The following is a 16016-nucleotide window of genomic DNA, read 5'->3' on the forward strand; positions in this document are numbered from 1 at the left end:
GTTTTCGAAATCCTAAACGTTTTTGGAAAAAAATCCCCCCAAAAAAATGTTCAAGATTTTTCAAAAATAGCAGATATACAAGCTCATAGCGCCGGCACTCGGTGCCGCGCTATGAGCTTGTATATCTGCTATTTTTGAATAGCCAAATAAATCTTAAAATGACACAGAGATGCGTTCCCGGTCTTAATGGGTTAAATTCATGACAGTGACATAAGAGGGAGGGCGGCCCGGGATACGGCACACATGGAGGATGTCACTCACAGCTGTTTACCACCGTGGGGGAGGGCCAGCCAGTTTATCACTCTGCCCTCCCATTCATAACAGGCGACAGCTAGAACACCCATCACTGCATGCTGTATAACAAGGTCGGTTGGCCCTCCCTCCTTGCGACTAGGAGAGATCAGCATTGTTTTTTTTTATTTTTATTTATTTATAAAGTTTTAATTGAGAATTTACCCTCTTATTTAAATGATCTTTTGCAGTAGAAAACTAGCGCCTATCATATGCCCTCTCCTCTACTCCCTGTACACGTATGACTGCACACACATGACTCCAACACCATCATAAAGTACGCGGACGACACAACCGTGATAGGTCGAATTGTCAACAATGAATAGTCTGACTATAGAGATAAGATCGTGGACTTCAGGAGGCCATGGAGAGATCATGTACCCATCTTCAAGGGTACACGTATAAAAAGTTTTAACTGAAAATTCCAGATCCATTGCAGGTGTTTTTCTCTCACATTTCTAAAGCCTTTTCAACTGCAATGTCAAAAGTAATCTTTGCCTGTGGGTGTCGCTGCGGGGAGGACAGGGGGTGGGATTAAGTGACTATGACATCAAAGTCAAGGGGCCAATCCCAGATTACTTTTCAGCCTAATTATCCCAAAAAAAACATACCACAGAAAATCCACTGAATGTTCAAAGTTCCGTTTTTTGGGGTGTAATTGAGGTCATAAAACGCCCCAAAAAACATAAAAAAAAGTTAAAATAAATGTCATAGACCCTTTAATCCTAATTGCAATGTTTGACAATCGTGACAGCCGCAACGGCCCTCGAGAAGGGACGTACCGTGTTCCCCATGATCTCTGCTTTCACCAGCTTGGCTCCCAGTTTGTTCATCTCTTCATCCGTCAGCAACGGAAGCTCCTCTTCCTCACTGCTACAGACACCGACAGACAGACAGACAGACAGACAGACAGACAGACAGACAGACAGACAGACAGACAGACAGGGTGAGTTTATTCATTCACTTCACCTGTGACACTCAACAAACCACAGATTTGTATCCTATTTTCATCAGAGCCCGTCCAAGATATCTGTCTGACTCTCAAGAGTAACAGGGACTCCCGGTGGTCCCCAAACCCCACGCGATCTAGGTCGGGGTTCTTCAAAGTTTTTCAGGCCATGGACCCCTTAGCTGAGAGACAGATGAAGCAGGGACCCCCAACTACATATTGTATAAAATGTTGCATACTTAACTTTTTCAGTAAAGTATGATTTTCCCCTCGTTCCTTCCTATCACACAGAGATTTGGCGGCCCCACTGCAGTAACTGAGGACCCCGCAAGAGTCCCGGACCCCCAGTTGAAGACCCCCGATCTGGGCTTTTTGTACGACTGATATTCTCATGTATGTTATGGGGGGGGAGGTAGTGTAGATGGGAGTCCAGCTTCAAAGATTAGTAAAGCAGTTAGACCCTCCAGAAAAATTTGATTATGCGATCGCAGAATTTACCGCATAATCAGCAAAATGGCGGGGGTAACGTTTTTAAAAAAAAGGTCGCATCACATAATATGCGCATCCCATCGCGTATTTCCGCATATTTCACAACTTTTCACATATTTCGCATTTTTCGCAGTAAGTGATATAGTTTTGTTAAAAATAAGTGTTAGATAGCTCTATATTCTGCTAGTAATCACTGCTATGGTGTTTGTTCAATAACAGGGGTTTCCATGTCATTCGAGCTCTATAGTAAACAGAAAATACATTTTCAGGCCAGGATATACATTTTATTGCGAACACGGAAGGAGGCGCGGCGAAGCCCCGCCTCCGACCAAGTGGAGCTTACTATGTAACCGTGCTCGGGTTGTGTGTGTGTGTGTGTGTGTGTCGGTGTACAGCCGCGCTCTCATTGGCTCGCGCCCCCATGTGACTCGAAACTCCGTGCTGAAATGCCAGCAGCTGCACTGCCTGTCTACAGCCGGCAGAGTGCGCCAGAGTGCACTACTACAGTGTGGTTGAAATATAGCAGCCACAGTCAATCTGCGTTCGCTTCCAGCGTTCTTACTTGTCCGATCAGAAGAGAGAACTCTATACAGCATACAACATTAACACATTTTTTAACAACCATTTTTTAAGTAGTCACAAAATATTTTCTGTGATCACCATCCTCACTGTGATCCCCTCATTACGCACACACAGGAGTCTCGTAGAATCGTGGGGGAAAGAAACCCCGATCGCGGTAATCCGTTCCATAATTGCAGCCAGTTGAAAAAAAGCATGTTTCACCAAAAAATACATGGTAAAAAAATAAGTACACAGGAGCCGAGATAAAGGATTTTTAAGTAATACAGTAAGTTAACCAGGGAGTGAATGGAGCAGTAAATCGCGATATCTATGGTTCTGTGTGGTTTTTTACTTTTATTTTGAAAAGACGGACATGTCCGTCTTTGGCGGTAAACGGGTGTATTTTAAAAGACGGACATGTCCGTCTTTGGCGGTAAACGGGTGTATTTTAAAAGACGGACATGTCCGTCTTTGGCGGTAAACGGAGGTATTTTAAAAGACGGACATGTCGGGCATTATTTTACACTTTGGCTATTCAAAAATAACAGATATACAAGCTCATTGCGGAGCCGTGCTATGAGTTTGTAGATCTGCTATTTTTGAAAAATCTAGAAAATGTGTGCAAATTAAAATATTTATATTCTTTTAAAGCGAACATTTTTAACTAAAATCTTTGCTTCTGGGGGTCCCTGGAACAGAATATTTTGAGATGGGGGTCCGCGGCCAAATGCATATCATTTTGGGGGTCCTTGACATGAAAACGTTTGAGAACCACTGATATAGGAACATACGTTTTTCAGAAAACTGTTGGGATTTGGAAGACATTAGCTAAGAATCGGCCTCAGGTCTTAAAAAAGACCACAGACACACTTAACCTCCTTAACTTTCATTGAAGAAAAAGCAAAACAAGCTCACAACACGCATCACGATGCATTGTGAGAGCTTGTTGATCTGCTATTTTCGCTACTTGTGTGCGCCACTCGTCTCTTGTATGACACAGTAGGGCATTGATTTAGAAAACAAAACATACAAAGTTGAAACATGGACATAATGAGGTTTCTGCCTGACAGCAACGTTATGAAGAATAGTGTCTCTGTAGCAATTGCTAATTGGCAGTTAACCCATTCATTACCTGTATAGGCCTATATTTTACATTTAAAAGGTGTTGTAAGTGATATTTTTAGTTTATTGTTAAAAAGTTAAAGCTCTATATTCTGATGGTAACCATTAGTATACTATAGGGTGTTAGTTCAGTGACAAGGCTCTCCCTGTCTCTCCAGGTCTTTAGTAAACAGAAAACATATTTTCAGGCAGGAGAAAATATATTTTCAGGCAAGTTGTATGTCGCATCCAATCAGGAAAAATAACCCCACAGAGATAATATATCAGCGTGTGTTCCACTTCCAATTTCACGTGTTTATCCTGTGTCTGTATGAGCTCTCTTTCCTGATTGGATGAAATTGATGTACCAACCTGAAAATGTATTTTTCAGGAGAGAAGGGGAGACCCCTTTCACTGAAAAAACACTCATTTTAGCAACAATGATATTACTTACTGCACCTGTAACACAAATCCAGTCAGAGAATTGACCACTTAACCCATTAACCCATCGGGTGCCAGAATTTTATTAAAGGACAACTTAGTTTTTTTTACAACCAAGGTTTATATGTTAGCTTGTAATTAAAGTAAATAAAAGATGAGTGTTATTTCTTTTTCATTTACTGCTTTCTATAGTTTTAGCAATTTTCACAATCTTTTTTTACAGTGGGCGGGGGCATTCTGTCCGGTGGCTAAATATGCCTTTTTTACACAATAAAAAAGGTCCTGTGGTCTTTGATGGCCAGATGTGAGTTATTGGGGGCTAGAAGAGCTACTGTAAATAATAATAAAGAAAACACCGGGTTATTGTGTAAAAAAAATACATATTTAGCCACTGGACAGAATGCCCCCGCCCACTGTAAAAAAAGATCGCGAAAATTGCTAAAACTATAGAAAGCAGTATATTTTAAAATTTTAACACTCATCTTTTATTTACTTTAATTACAATCTAAAACATGAACCTTGGTTGTAAAAAAACAAAGTTGTCCTTTAAAACAGATTACGTTCGGTGCCATAAATCTCACCGTTGTGCTGCGCTGTTTAAAGCTCTAGACTCTACGACGAGCAAATCCATGTAAACAATGCATGCGTGCGTGCACGGTGCACGGTGGTCCTGGCTAACGCCTGGAACGATAACATCTCTCACACGAGTCACAATGGAGGAGTGATCGCGCATCGAAAATGACTCGTTTTTCCCCACCGGGAAAAAGTTTCGGAGCTACAGAGGTTTTTATCAAGGAGATAGAACGGAAGCGGACGGGGAGCCATGTTTTTTTGGCACGGTGATCCATCTGTCCCTTCCTTCTCAGAATCACCATGAGTTCGCAATTATTTTTTTATTTAATTGGCACTGAATGAGTTAACCCATTAAGACCGGGAGTGCATCTGTGTCATTTTAGATTTCTTTGGGCTATTCAAAAATAGCAGATCTACAAGCTCATAGCGCGGCACCGAGTGCCGCGCTATGAGCTTAGGAGATCTGCTATTTTTGAAAAATCATGAAAAGGTGTGCAAATCTTTGAATATATATATTTTTTTAAAGCGAACATTTGTAAAATATATTGTTCCAGGGACCTCCAGAGGCAAAGATTTGAGTCACAAATGTTTGCTTTAAAAAAAATATATATAAATATTCAAAGATTTGCACAAATTGTCATGATTTTTCAAAAATAGTAGATCTACAAGCTCATAGGGCGGCACTATGAGCTTGTATATCTGCTATTTTTGAATAGCCCAAAGTATAAAATAATGGTTATAGCTCAAATCTAAAATGACACAAATGCTTTCCCGGTCTTAAAGGGATATTTCACTTTCAAAAAAACTTTGGGTCATTTTATCATTTACTCAGGCTTTTGTGAGCCCCCCGGACAGTTGCTTGATTCAGTATTTAGATATATTTAGCCCTATTTTATACCTAGACTATTTGAAAATAGCCGATCTACAAGCTTACAACGCGTCGCGATGAGCTTGTAGATCTGCAATATTCAAATACTTAGTACTTTTACTTTTGGTACTTTAAGTACATTTTGATGCCAATACTTTTGTACTTTTACTCAAGTACATTTTTTATTCTGGACTTTTACTTGTAACAGACTATTTTTATATTGCAGTATTGGTACTTTTACTTAAGTAAAGAATTTGAGTACTTTTTCCACCACTGTACATTATGAGGTTTCCACCCGACGGCGACGATAACAAATACCAAACCATGCAATAATAGACCCAGATTTATTTCACTTCTTTTCCTTAGAGCTCAATTCCCTGGACTTATTTTTTTCATTACCTGGAAATGATTCTATCCCTGATATATTCATGGACCGAGCTTCATCTCAAATTACCTGCATCTCTGGTGCCCAAAAAGATCTCTAGTCTCCAGCAGGGCTGTCAACTTTCCTCAGAAAAGATATTCGAATATTGGTCTTAAAAATTGGCAGATATTTGAATATATTCGAATATTATTATTATTATAAAAGAAAATATCAATAAAAATAATAATAAAAAAAGACGTACAAAAAACAATGTATCGAGTGCTCGGATCCAATAAAACATATATTTTGTTTGTTTTTATAACGTTTTTTGTATTGTCCCTGTCAAATAAACATTAAAAATATAATAATATATATTTTTTTTATATTCGAATATAAATTTTCATATTCGAATATACACATTTTCCCAATATTCGAGTAATATTCGAATATCGAATACTCGTTTGACAGCCCTAGTCTCCAGTGGTGGAAAGTAACTAAGTACATTTTGTTGCTGTCGGGCATAAACCTCCTATCTCCATATTTTAACTTTTGTTTTTTTTGTTTGTAAATCAACGCCCTACTTGATCATACTACAGCGTCACACAAAGGCATCAAAAGCAGCAGATCTACAAGCTCAAAATGCGGTTCGAAGCGACGCGTTTTCAGCTTGTAGATCTGCTTCTTTTGAATTTGAATCCTGAAAAGTAACAGTTTTGGACATATGAGGTTTCCACCCGACAGAGACGATTTACTGTACTGTATACTTGAGTACATTTTTACTTGAGTAAGTCCCTTCTTACTTGAGTATGGGCATTTTTCCATACTTTATACTCTACTCCAATACATCTCAAGAAACACATTTTTGTACTTTTTACTCCACTACTGTTTGAAAACCCTTAAAAGTTATAAGTTATTTTGTAGATACATTTATTACAAAATGTACATTAAACAAATGTGCCCTATTCAATCTACAATCTACAAGCACACAACGCATCGTGATGGGACGTGTTGTGAGCTAGTAAATCAGCTCAAGATTTCGACAAAATTAGAAACCTTTGGTAAACACACATAAATGAGTACTTTTACTTTTGGTACTTTAACTCATTCACTGCCACAATTATTGCTGGCCGCGTTTGCCCACTGCCAGAGATTTTTCATTTAAAAAAAAAAGTACTCAGGAGCCGAGATACAGAATTTTTAAGTTTTAAGTTAACAAGGAAGTGGATGGGAGTGTAGATCTTTAAACAATCATATCTCCTTGGTCTTTGGGTCAAATTTGAAAAAAAAACTAAAAAAAAAAAGTGGCAGGATTGGTAAACGGGACAAATTACGTTTTTTACGTCAGTGGCAGTGAATGAGTTAAGCATCATTTTGTAGTAAAGCAACATTTTATACAGGACTTTTACTTGTAACAGACTATTATATTATGGTATTGCTACTTTTACTTAAATAAAGTGCTTCTTCCACCACAGGTACAGTCTCACAGGAGGAGGTACTGTATGAGAAGGAAATGACAGGTTAGTAAGCACTGTTCTAGACTATTACACCTCTGATGGCCTCCAATTGTGTTTGCCATGATGAGACAGCAGTACTCTTATTCCATGCTGCTGGCCGGGTGCTTTCAGATGGCCTTCTAGCTAAACAACTTAGCCTAATGATGCATAATAACGCAGGAGAGAAGAAGCTCAATGCAGTAAAGCATCAGCGACATCGCGGCTTGGACTGCTGCCCTGCCTGTCGCATGCAGTAAAAAAATGCTTTGGATGTAGAAGAATCCCTTTGAAAAGATATATTGTGAACTGCTGTTCCAGACCAGTGGTTCTCAGACTTTTCAGGCCGCGCCCCAAAATAATCATTTTGAAGTGGGGACCCGCCCCCCCCCACCCTGACAAGCACTAACAATTTAACCCATTAGGACCTGAAGCCTATTCTACAAAATGTCTTCTAAATCCCAACAGTATTCTATGTCAGTGGTGCTCAAACTTTTTCATGTCAAGGACCCCCAAAATGATATGTATTTGGCCGCGGACCCCCATCTCATAATATTTTGTTCCAGGGACCCCCCAGAGGCAAAGATTTGAGTTAAAATTGTTGGCTTTAAAAGAATATATAAATTCAAAGATTTGCACACATGTTCACGATTTTTCATAAATAGCAGATCTACAAGCTCATAGCGGATAGCGCGGCACTCGGTGCCACGCTATGAGCTTGTACAGTATATGTCCCACTTCTAAATAGCCAAAGTGTAAAAAAAATATGCTTTTTAGCTCAAATCAAAAAGTGACACAGATGCATTCCAGGTCTTAACACATTGGGGGTGCCAAACACGGTCTGAACCGTGTTTTCAATCGCTTTAGTTTTTAGAATTTTTTCCACACGGGAGCTGGAGCAGCTCTGGGATCACCCACGGTGATTCTGAGAAGGAAGGGCCTTATAGATCACCGTGCCAAAACATGGCTCCCCATCCGCTTCCGTTGGCTCCCCTATAACTCAGAAACTTTTTTACGTTGGGGAAAACGACTCATTTTGTATACGCGATCGCTCCGCCATTGTGACCCACGGTAAAGATGTTATCGTTCCAGGCGTTAGCCAGGATAATAATATTCGAATATATTCGAATATCTGCCAATTTTTAAGACCAATATTCGAATATCATTTCTGAGGAAAGTTGACAGCCCTAGTGTGTCTGTGTGTGTGTGTGTGTGTGTGTGTGTGTGTGTGTGTGTGTGTGTGTGTGTGTGTGTGTGTGTGTGTGTGTGTGTGTGCGTGTGCGTGTGTGTCTGTGTGTGCGTCCCGATTGAACGTGCACTGGCCAATAAATCAGTGCTTCTGAGTTAGTCCAATGAGAGACTGTATTAATTCAGATCACTCTCCCCACCTACAGTCTGGACTGTAGGTGGGGGTGGTCCCCAGCACAACAAAACAAACTAATGGGTGCCTGTGTGTGTATCACTTTGGGGCTTGACGTTACTTTTTCTTTTTTTATAAAAAAAAAACTCATTAATTGACTAATTGATTAAATGGATTCCAGAAACTTTGCGATTAAATAACGCTGTTCGCTTTTATATGAAATATGAAATATCTAACTATTAAGATTTTATGGAAAATGCTTGTGAACATAATTGCTAGTTTGACCACTTCAAATGCTCTTAAAGAAATACATCCGAAAATAGCTACAAGCTAGTATAGTCTACAAGCTGTCAATGCGTCGCTTGTAGATCGGCTATTTTCACAACGCAACATGTTTCCGTATAGAAGACATGCTGGCTTCAATAGAATTCAAAGTACCGTAAATTTCGGACTATAAGCCGCGACTTTTTTCCCATTTTTCGACCCTGCGGCTTATATAACGGTGCGGCTTATCTATGGATTTTTACAGCTAACGGCCACTAGGGGACCTCCTAAATCTATGGATTTTACACTTGGCTTATAGTCCAGTGCGGCTTATATATGTACAAATCATTCAATTTAGCTGCTGTGGCTTATATTCAGGTGCGGCTTATAGTGCGAAAATTACGGTACAGAGATCTGCTATTTTTTTTTGCAAATCTTTGAATATATATATTTTTACAGCGAACATTTGTAAGTCAAATCTTTGCTTCTGGGGGTCCCTGGAACAACATATTTTACAAATGTTCGCTTTAAAAGGATATATATTAACTCACTGAGTGCCAGAATTATTTCTGGCTATGTTGTCCCAGTGCCAGAGATTTTTTTCAAAGTAAAAAAAAAGTGCTTAGGAAGTGAGATACAGCCTTTTTTCAGTTATAAGTTAAACAAGGAGTGGATGGAGCTGCAAGTCTTCAGATAATGATATCTTGTAGCGGCGCGGGTGGTCGAGTCAGGACTTCAGAGGCAATTATGTGGGCTGCGGGTGAGTGGGTCAGCCGCTCTCACACGCAAAAAAAACAAAAAAAAACTATTTTGAACAACATGCTTGTTTATTTAGCCCATGACAATGTTGTGCTACTGTAGACATTTAAAGCGACTTTGGGTACTTAAAAGAGCGCTATATAAATCTGAGCTATTATGATGATGATTATCTTTTTTTTTTCCAACCGCGGGTCGCGGGCGGGTTGAGCCATAGATTTATATATGGGTTCGCGGGGCGGGTTGAGGCGGGTTGGTTCCGTGGCAGGGCGGGGCGGGTCATGAAAAAACCCGACCCGCACATCACTAATATCTTGGGTTCTGAATTTTTTTTTCAAAAAAAAAAAAAATATATATATATATATTTCTTTTTTGTTACAATTTTTTCAAAAACACGTGAAACACGTGATTGGCACGTTGCACCATAGTGGTAAAACACGTGAAACACGTGATTGATTGGCACGTTGCCCCATAGTGGTAAAACACGTGAAACACGTGAATAGCACTCAATGAGCTAAAAGATTTGCACACATTTTCACGATTTTTCAAAAATAGCAGATCTACAAGCTCATAGCGCGGCACTCGGTGCTGCGCTATGAGCTTGTATATCTGCTATTTTTGAATAGTCAAAGACATCTAAAATGACAGAGATGGGTTCCCGGATTGAATGGACGAATCCATGAGAACTAAATATATATCGGAGCAGAAATGAGTAAAGGGCTCAAGGTTCAGTCTCCTGTGGGACTATGGTAGGGTGGGGGGGGGGGGTTCTGGGGGTCTCTGGTGAGTCAGATCACATAAGCATTAAAAACTCTCCTGACAGGTTCCTGGAAACACATCAAGCACCAAACGAGGGCTCTGTAAGGTTGTGAGAACCTCTCTGGATCTTATTAGTGATCATGCTGAAAATAAATCCTATACACATTCCTACCTTGTAGACCCCCCCCCCCCCCCCCCCGTGCGACACACGTTACGCGATGGAGTATAATAACTCTGCTGTTTTGTGTTTCTTCCTAAATTAATGCCCTACTTCATACCAAGGTTATTATAGTTAACTAAAACTAACGAAATAACGAAAACTAAAGGTGAAAAAACATTTCAGTTAACTAAACTAAATAAAAACTAAAAGAAAAAAGAAAAACGATAACTAACTGAAACTATATTGTGTGTTTACAAAACTAACTAAAACTAACTGAAATTATAGTCAAAATGCCCTTCTTTTTAGTTTTTGTCAATAGTTATAAGCCTTTTAGATTTAAATTAATTCAATTCATTTCCCCTGCGCAGTTCTACGTCAGTTGCAGTCACCGTTGGTCCGCTGACGTAGTCGCCCCAAAACACCGTCGCCCCAGGGCAAATCCGGCGGTTTTAGAATCACTGGTACGCGAAAGAATTGGGGGCGAGTGTGTTTTGGGGCGAGTTACTCCGGTTGTTTTCAATGTGCATCGTAGCACGTGAGCAGCACTGACTGACTAATCTGAGTTCCCAGAAGTTTTCGCCAGCTCAGCGAGGAACTTCTGGGCCAGAGCCCTGGTATTTGTGGGCGGGATGTAACTTACGCTCAGAATCTGAGCGGACACGCCTCTTACCGGTCTGAGAGCTGTGCAACTCGTCTAAAAAGTCAGACAAGAGGCAAACAGCAGTACACAACAATGGCGGCCGCAATTTCTCAAGGGGAAATTGCTTCCCGTCGATCCTATTTAGATGCAACACCCAGTGCATGTGGATCCCGCCCCCTTCTCTTCATTGGCTGTTGATTTGAATCACAACGCAGTGGCCGTGCCCCTGCTGTCCAAGCTCCGACGCAATGCCTCCCAGACTACTGACTGACTGACTGACTGCACGGCACTGCACGTTACTTTATAATGGCAACGGAGAAACAAGTTGGGAGAAATATGGTCCTATATGGGATTTATTTGAATACAACAGCAAGAAAGACAATAACAATTGCCTTGTAGTGCAAACGGGTGATACAATGTGGAGCAATTATCAAGGGGAAAAACCCCACGGACCACGGTGTAAAGTAACTAAGTACATTTACTCAAGTAGCCTACTGTAGCCCACTTAAGTACAATTTTGAGGTACTTTTGCTTTACTGGTGTATTTCCAATTTTCTGTATTTTTACTTCTACTCCACTACATCTCTCAGAGGTAATAATGGTACTTTTACTCCACTACAATTATTTGAAAACTTTAGTTACTAGTTACCTTGTAGGTATTTTGATTATTATTACAAAACATACATTATACCCACTTCATTTCGGCCATTTGAAAATAGCCGATCTACAAGCTCACAATGCTTTGGTGAGCTTGTAGTTCTGCTTTTTTCAAAAGATTTGTTTACCTTTTATAGCCTACATTTTGAAAACTTGTGAAATGGGACATTCTGCATAATGAGTACTTTTACCTTTGTTTGTAATTTTGATACCAATACTTTTGTGCTTTTACTCAAGTACATTTTGAATTCCGGACTTTTACTTGTAACAGAGTATTTCTACATTGCAGTATTGATACTTTTACTTAAGTAACAAATGTGAGTACTTTTTCCACCACTGATAGCGAGTACCTTGACAAGGCAGCCTCTCTGAGCACCTCAGAAACCTGAGACTCCTGGACCCTGTGTGTGTCATGAAAGGGTTTATGTTCATATATTGTATGGCTATTTTGATTTATACCAGGCACAGTACATTTTGCACTTAAGGCTGCTATCTTGTGGACTGTTGTGTGGATGGTTGATTGTCAAACAGTAACTGAATAATATATATTTTTAAATGGTATGTTTTGTTTTAGTTTTTATCACACAATACTTACTTTGACCTGTTGAATCCTGCACCTGACAAAAAAAACAAAGTATGAAAAAAAAACTAAAACTAACACTAAAACTAATAAAAACTAAACTAAAACTAAGCGTTGTCACAAAAATAGAAACTAAATAAAAACTAGCAAACCCGCTCTAAAAACTAACTAAAACTAACTGAATTAGATTTAACTGAATTAGAAAAAAAAAAGTCAAAACTAACTAAAACTAAACTATAATAAAAAATCCAAAACTATTATAACCTTGCTTCATACATGGGCAACTGGCGGCCCGGGGGGCCACATGTGGCCCCCACCTTCACTTAATGCGGCCCCACAGGTTAATATCAGAATACTGATATATTATTGATTTCAGCTGTTATGATTCCAAACATGCAAACATGACCCGCTTTAATTACTTCAGTCTATATTAGTAGCTTAATGACTAGTATTACAATTATATTGTCTTCTTTATGTCCAATGTATTTATAATAAGTTCATAAAGTTAACATAAGTATAACTAAATACATTTGAAATGAAATAAAAATGTTACTTTTGAGGATTCCAATTAAAAAATAGCAACAAAAAAAATCTGGATTCCAATTTTAAAAAATAGCAAAAATAGCAGATCTACAAGCTCAAAACGCGTCGCAGTGCGACACGTTTTGAGCTTGTAGATCGGCTATTTTTGCTTCTTTTGTGTGACATAGAAGAGGCTCAGTTAAAATATGGAGATAAAAGGTTTCTGCCCGACAACAACAACAACAGTATGCAACGTGGCCCTCTGGAGTGAGTGTGTAAATATAGTGTTCCTCTGGAGTGAGTGTGTAAATATAGTGGCCCTCTGGAGTGAGTGTGTAAATATAGTGGCCCTCTGGAGTGAGTGTGTAAATATAGTGGCCCTCTGGAGTGAGTGTGTTAATATAGTGGCCCTCTGGAGTGAGTGTGTAAATATAGTGGCCCTCTGGAGTGAGTGTGTAAATATAGTGGCCCTCTGGAGTGAGTGTGTAAATATAGTGGCCCTCTGGAGTGAGTGTGTAAATATAGTGGCCCTCTGGAGTGAGTGTGTAAATATAGTGGCCCTCTGGAGTGAGTGTGTTAATATAGTGGCCCTCTGGAGTGAGTGTGTTAATATAGTGGCCCTCTGGAGTGAGTGTGTAAATATAGTGGCCCTCTGGAGTGTGGAAATATAGTGGCCCTCTGGAGTGAGTGTGTAAATATAGTGGCCCTCTGGAGAGAGTGTGTAAATATAGTGGCCCTCTGGAGTGAGTGTGTACATATAGTGGCCCTCTGGAGAGAGTGTGTAAATATAGTGGCCCTCTGGAGAGAGTGTGGAAATATAGTGGCCCTCTGGAGAGAGTGTGGAAATATAGTGGCCCTCTGGAGAGAGTGTGGAAATATAGTGGCCCTCTGGAGAGAGTGTGGAAATATAGTGGCCCTCTGGAGTGAGTGTGGAAATATAGTGGCCCTCTGGAGAGAGTGTGGAAATATAGTGGCCCTCTCCATCACCAAAGTTGCATCACCCCTGCCCTACTTCATCGTACTACAGCGTCACACAGAGGCATCAAAAGTAGCAGAACGGATGGAGCCCCCCCCCCCTCAAGTAACCCAGAAGGTCCCTGAACCTCACTTTGAGAACCACTAAAATAATACATATTCTCGGTCGTCAAACATTTTCATGTGAAGGACCCGGTGGTGTAAAGTAACTAAGTACATTTACTTAAGTACTGTACTTAAGTACAATTTTGAGGTATTTGTACTTTACTTGAGTATTTCCAATTTCCAATACTTTTACTTCTACTCCACTACATCTCAGAGGCAAATATTGTACTTTTACTCCACAGATATACATTATTATATTATGACACATACATTAACCACTTCAGCTCTATTTTATACATCGGCTATTTGAAAATAGCAGATCTACAAGCTCACAACGTGTCGCATACACGTTGTGAGCTTGTAGATCTGCTTTTTTCAAATATTTTTGTACTTTTACTTTTGGTACTTTAAGTACATTTTGATGCCAATACTTTTGTACTTTTACTCAAGTAAATTTTGTATTCTGGACTTTTACTTGTAACAGTGTATTTCTGTATTGCAGCATTGATACTTTTACTTAAGTAAATCATTTTAGTACTTTTTCCACCACTGGAAGGACCCCCCACCCCCACCCCATTTATACAGATTTTGGGCCAGGAACATCCATAAGGGAAGATTTATGTTGTTAGATTAGATTTAGTACACAATTCCACAACTCTGTATCGTACGTGGGGAGATAACATTGGGATTGGGGCGAGTAAGAGACATATGATTCTTATACATTCTCTCATTAGGGTCATTTGTAGCAGGTGAAAATAACAGTGAACCACTGTCAACCTGGGCGTTCATATTTTGGGCATGTCATTATAGGAGGGAATCCTATATTAAAATTGATTTAAGGAAGGGCCGGCTGGCCAAGCGGCCGGACCTCTGGCATCATGCTCATGTCATCATGACTCAGCCATAACCATATACGGGGTTCCCAATGCAGCTACGCCCAAATATGGAGTGTCCATATAATATGGCATGTACCCACATGGGCATGTACTGATGCCATCAGGGATCTCCATATGGGCGTAAAAGGGGCAAGGACTGACAAGATACTATAGTGCGTACCAAAAAATCCTGAAGGGGGCGTCAACAAGTGTCATTTGGAGCGGCGGATATCTTGGTGGGGGATAAACAGCGCAGCGTTGCAGACGGTGAGATTTCTGGCACCGAACGTAATCTGTTATTATAAAATTCTGGCACCCGATGTGTTAACATTGAACCCACCAGTATGGCTGCAGCTACTATGCCACGCTCCCCTCCCCCCCCCCCTGGTTACGACACATTGGCACGCACTATAGTGTTCGAAAATATCTAAAATAGCAGATCTACAAGGTCACAACGTGTCACATATATCACGTTGTAGACTAGATACTGTATATTATCTTAACATTCTTATATTATACCATTATATACTGCATACACATTATTGTTGTACTTTATTATATTATCATATACTATCTTACACTATTATATTTGCTACTATTGTTATTGTAACTACTTGTATCTCTCTCTGTCTCTCCTCTGTCTCTCCCTCTCTCTCTTTTGCGTTGGACGCGCGTTCATTGTTTAATCTCTGATTGCGCTATTCTGCAATGTTTCACTCTAGGATTCGATTTCCACTTACTTCACCCACACTTGCAATCCGGTTTTATGACGCAGATTCCGTTTCCGGTTTTCTTCCCGGCCAGAATAGGGAAACACACGGTTTTTCACACGGTATAAAATACGAACGGAGAGGTCCACTTCTATAATCTATAGTCTGGGTGACGAACAGTCATCGCCGTCGTGTATCACATCGTACATTTTTGCAATCGGAGAATCTGAGAACACGTCACATCCGGTTTGACGTATTTCACTGTTTGGCTCTGTTTGGGGGGGGGGCAGCGAGTCAGCGAGCTGATGAAAGTGTCTATTTGCTGCTCTCTACTGGTGGAACGATCGTATGTGTTCAAAACCGCACCTAGACTTACTATATGAAAATTAAATAACAAGATAACAATAACAAAAAACACAAAAATCGCTGGCACTGGGGGAGTACTTTATGAAAATACTCTGGCAGTCAAAGAGTTAAGGGGGAGTTTTTTGCCACGGTCGCAAAATTGCTTGCTCAGGATGGGATT

The 16016-nt window shown here is 40.0% G+C and overlaps 1 protein-coding gene across 2 annotated transcripts in view; it reads right to left on the reverse strand.

The window, feature by feature from the left end:
• cwf19l2 (CWF19 like cell cycle control factor 2) overlaps positions 1 to 16016 on the reverse strand; it is a 94686-nt gene that overhangs the window by 35154 nt on the left and 43516 nt on the right. For both annotated transcript variants that reach the window (XM_080428940.1, XM_080428939.1), the window contains exon 10: positions 1074 to 1164. In XM_080428940.1, the coding sequence (XP_080285066.1) occupies positions 1074 to 1164 (91 nt within the window). The remainder of the gene's footprint in view (positions 1 to 1073; positions 1165 to 16016) is intronic.

This window comes from Gymnoscopelus braueri, assembly GCF_963280865.1.
Source record: "Gymnoscopelus braueri genome assembly, chromosome: 5".
NCBI lineage: Eukaryota > Metazoa > Chordata > Actinopteri > Myctophiformes > Myctophidae > Gymnoscopelus > Gymnoscopelus braueri.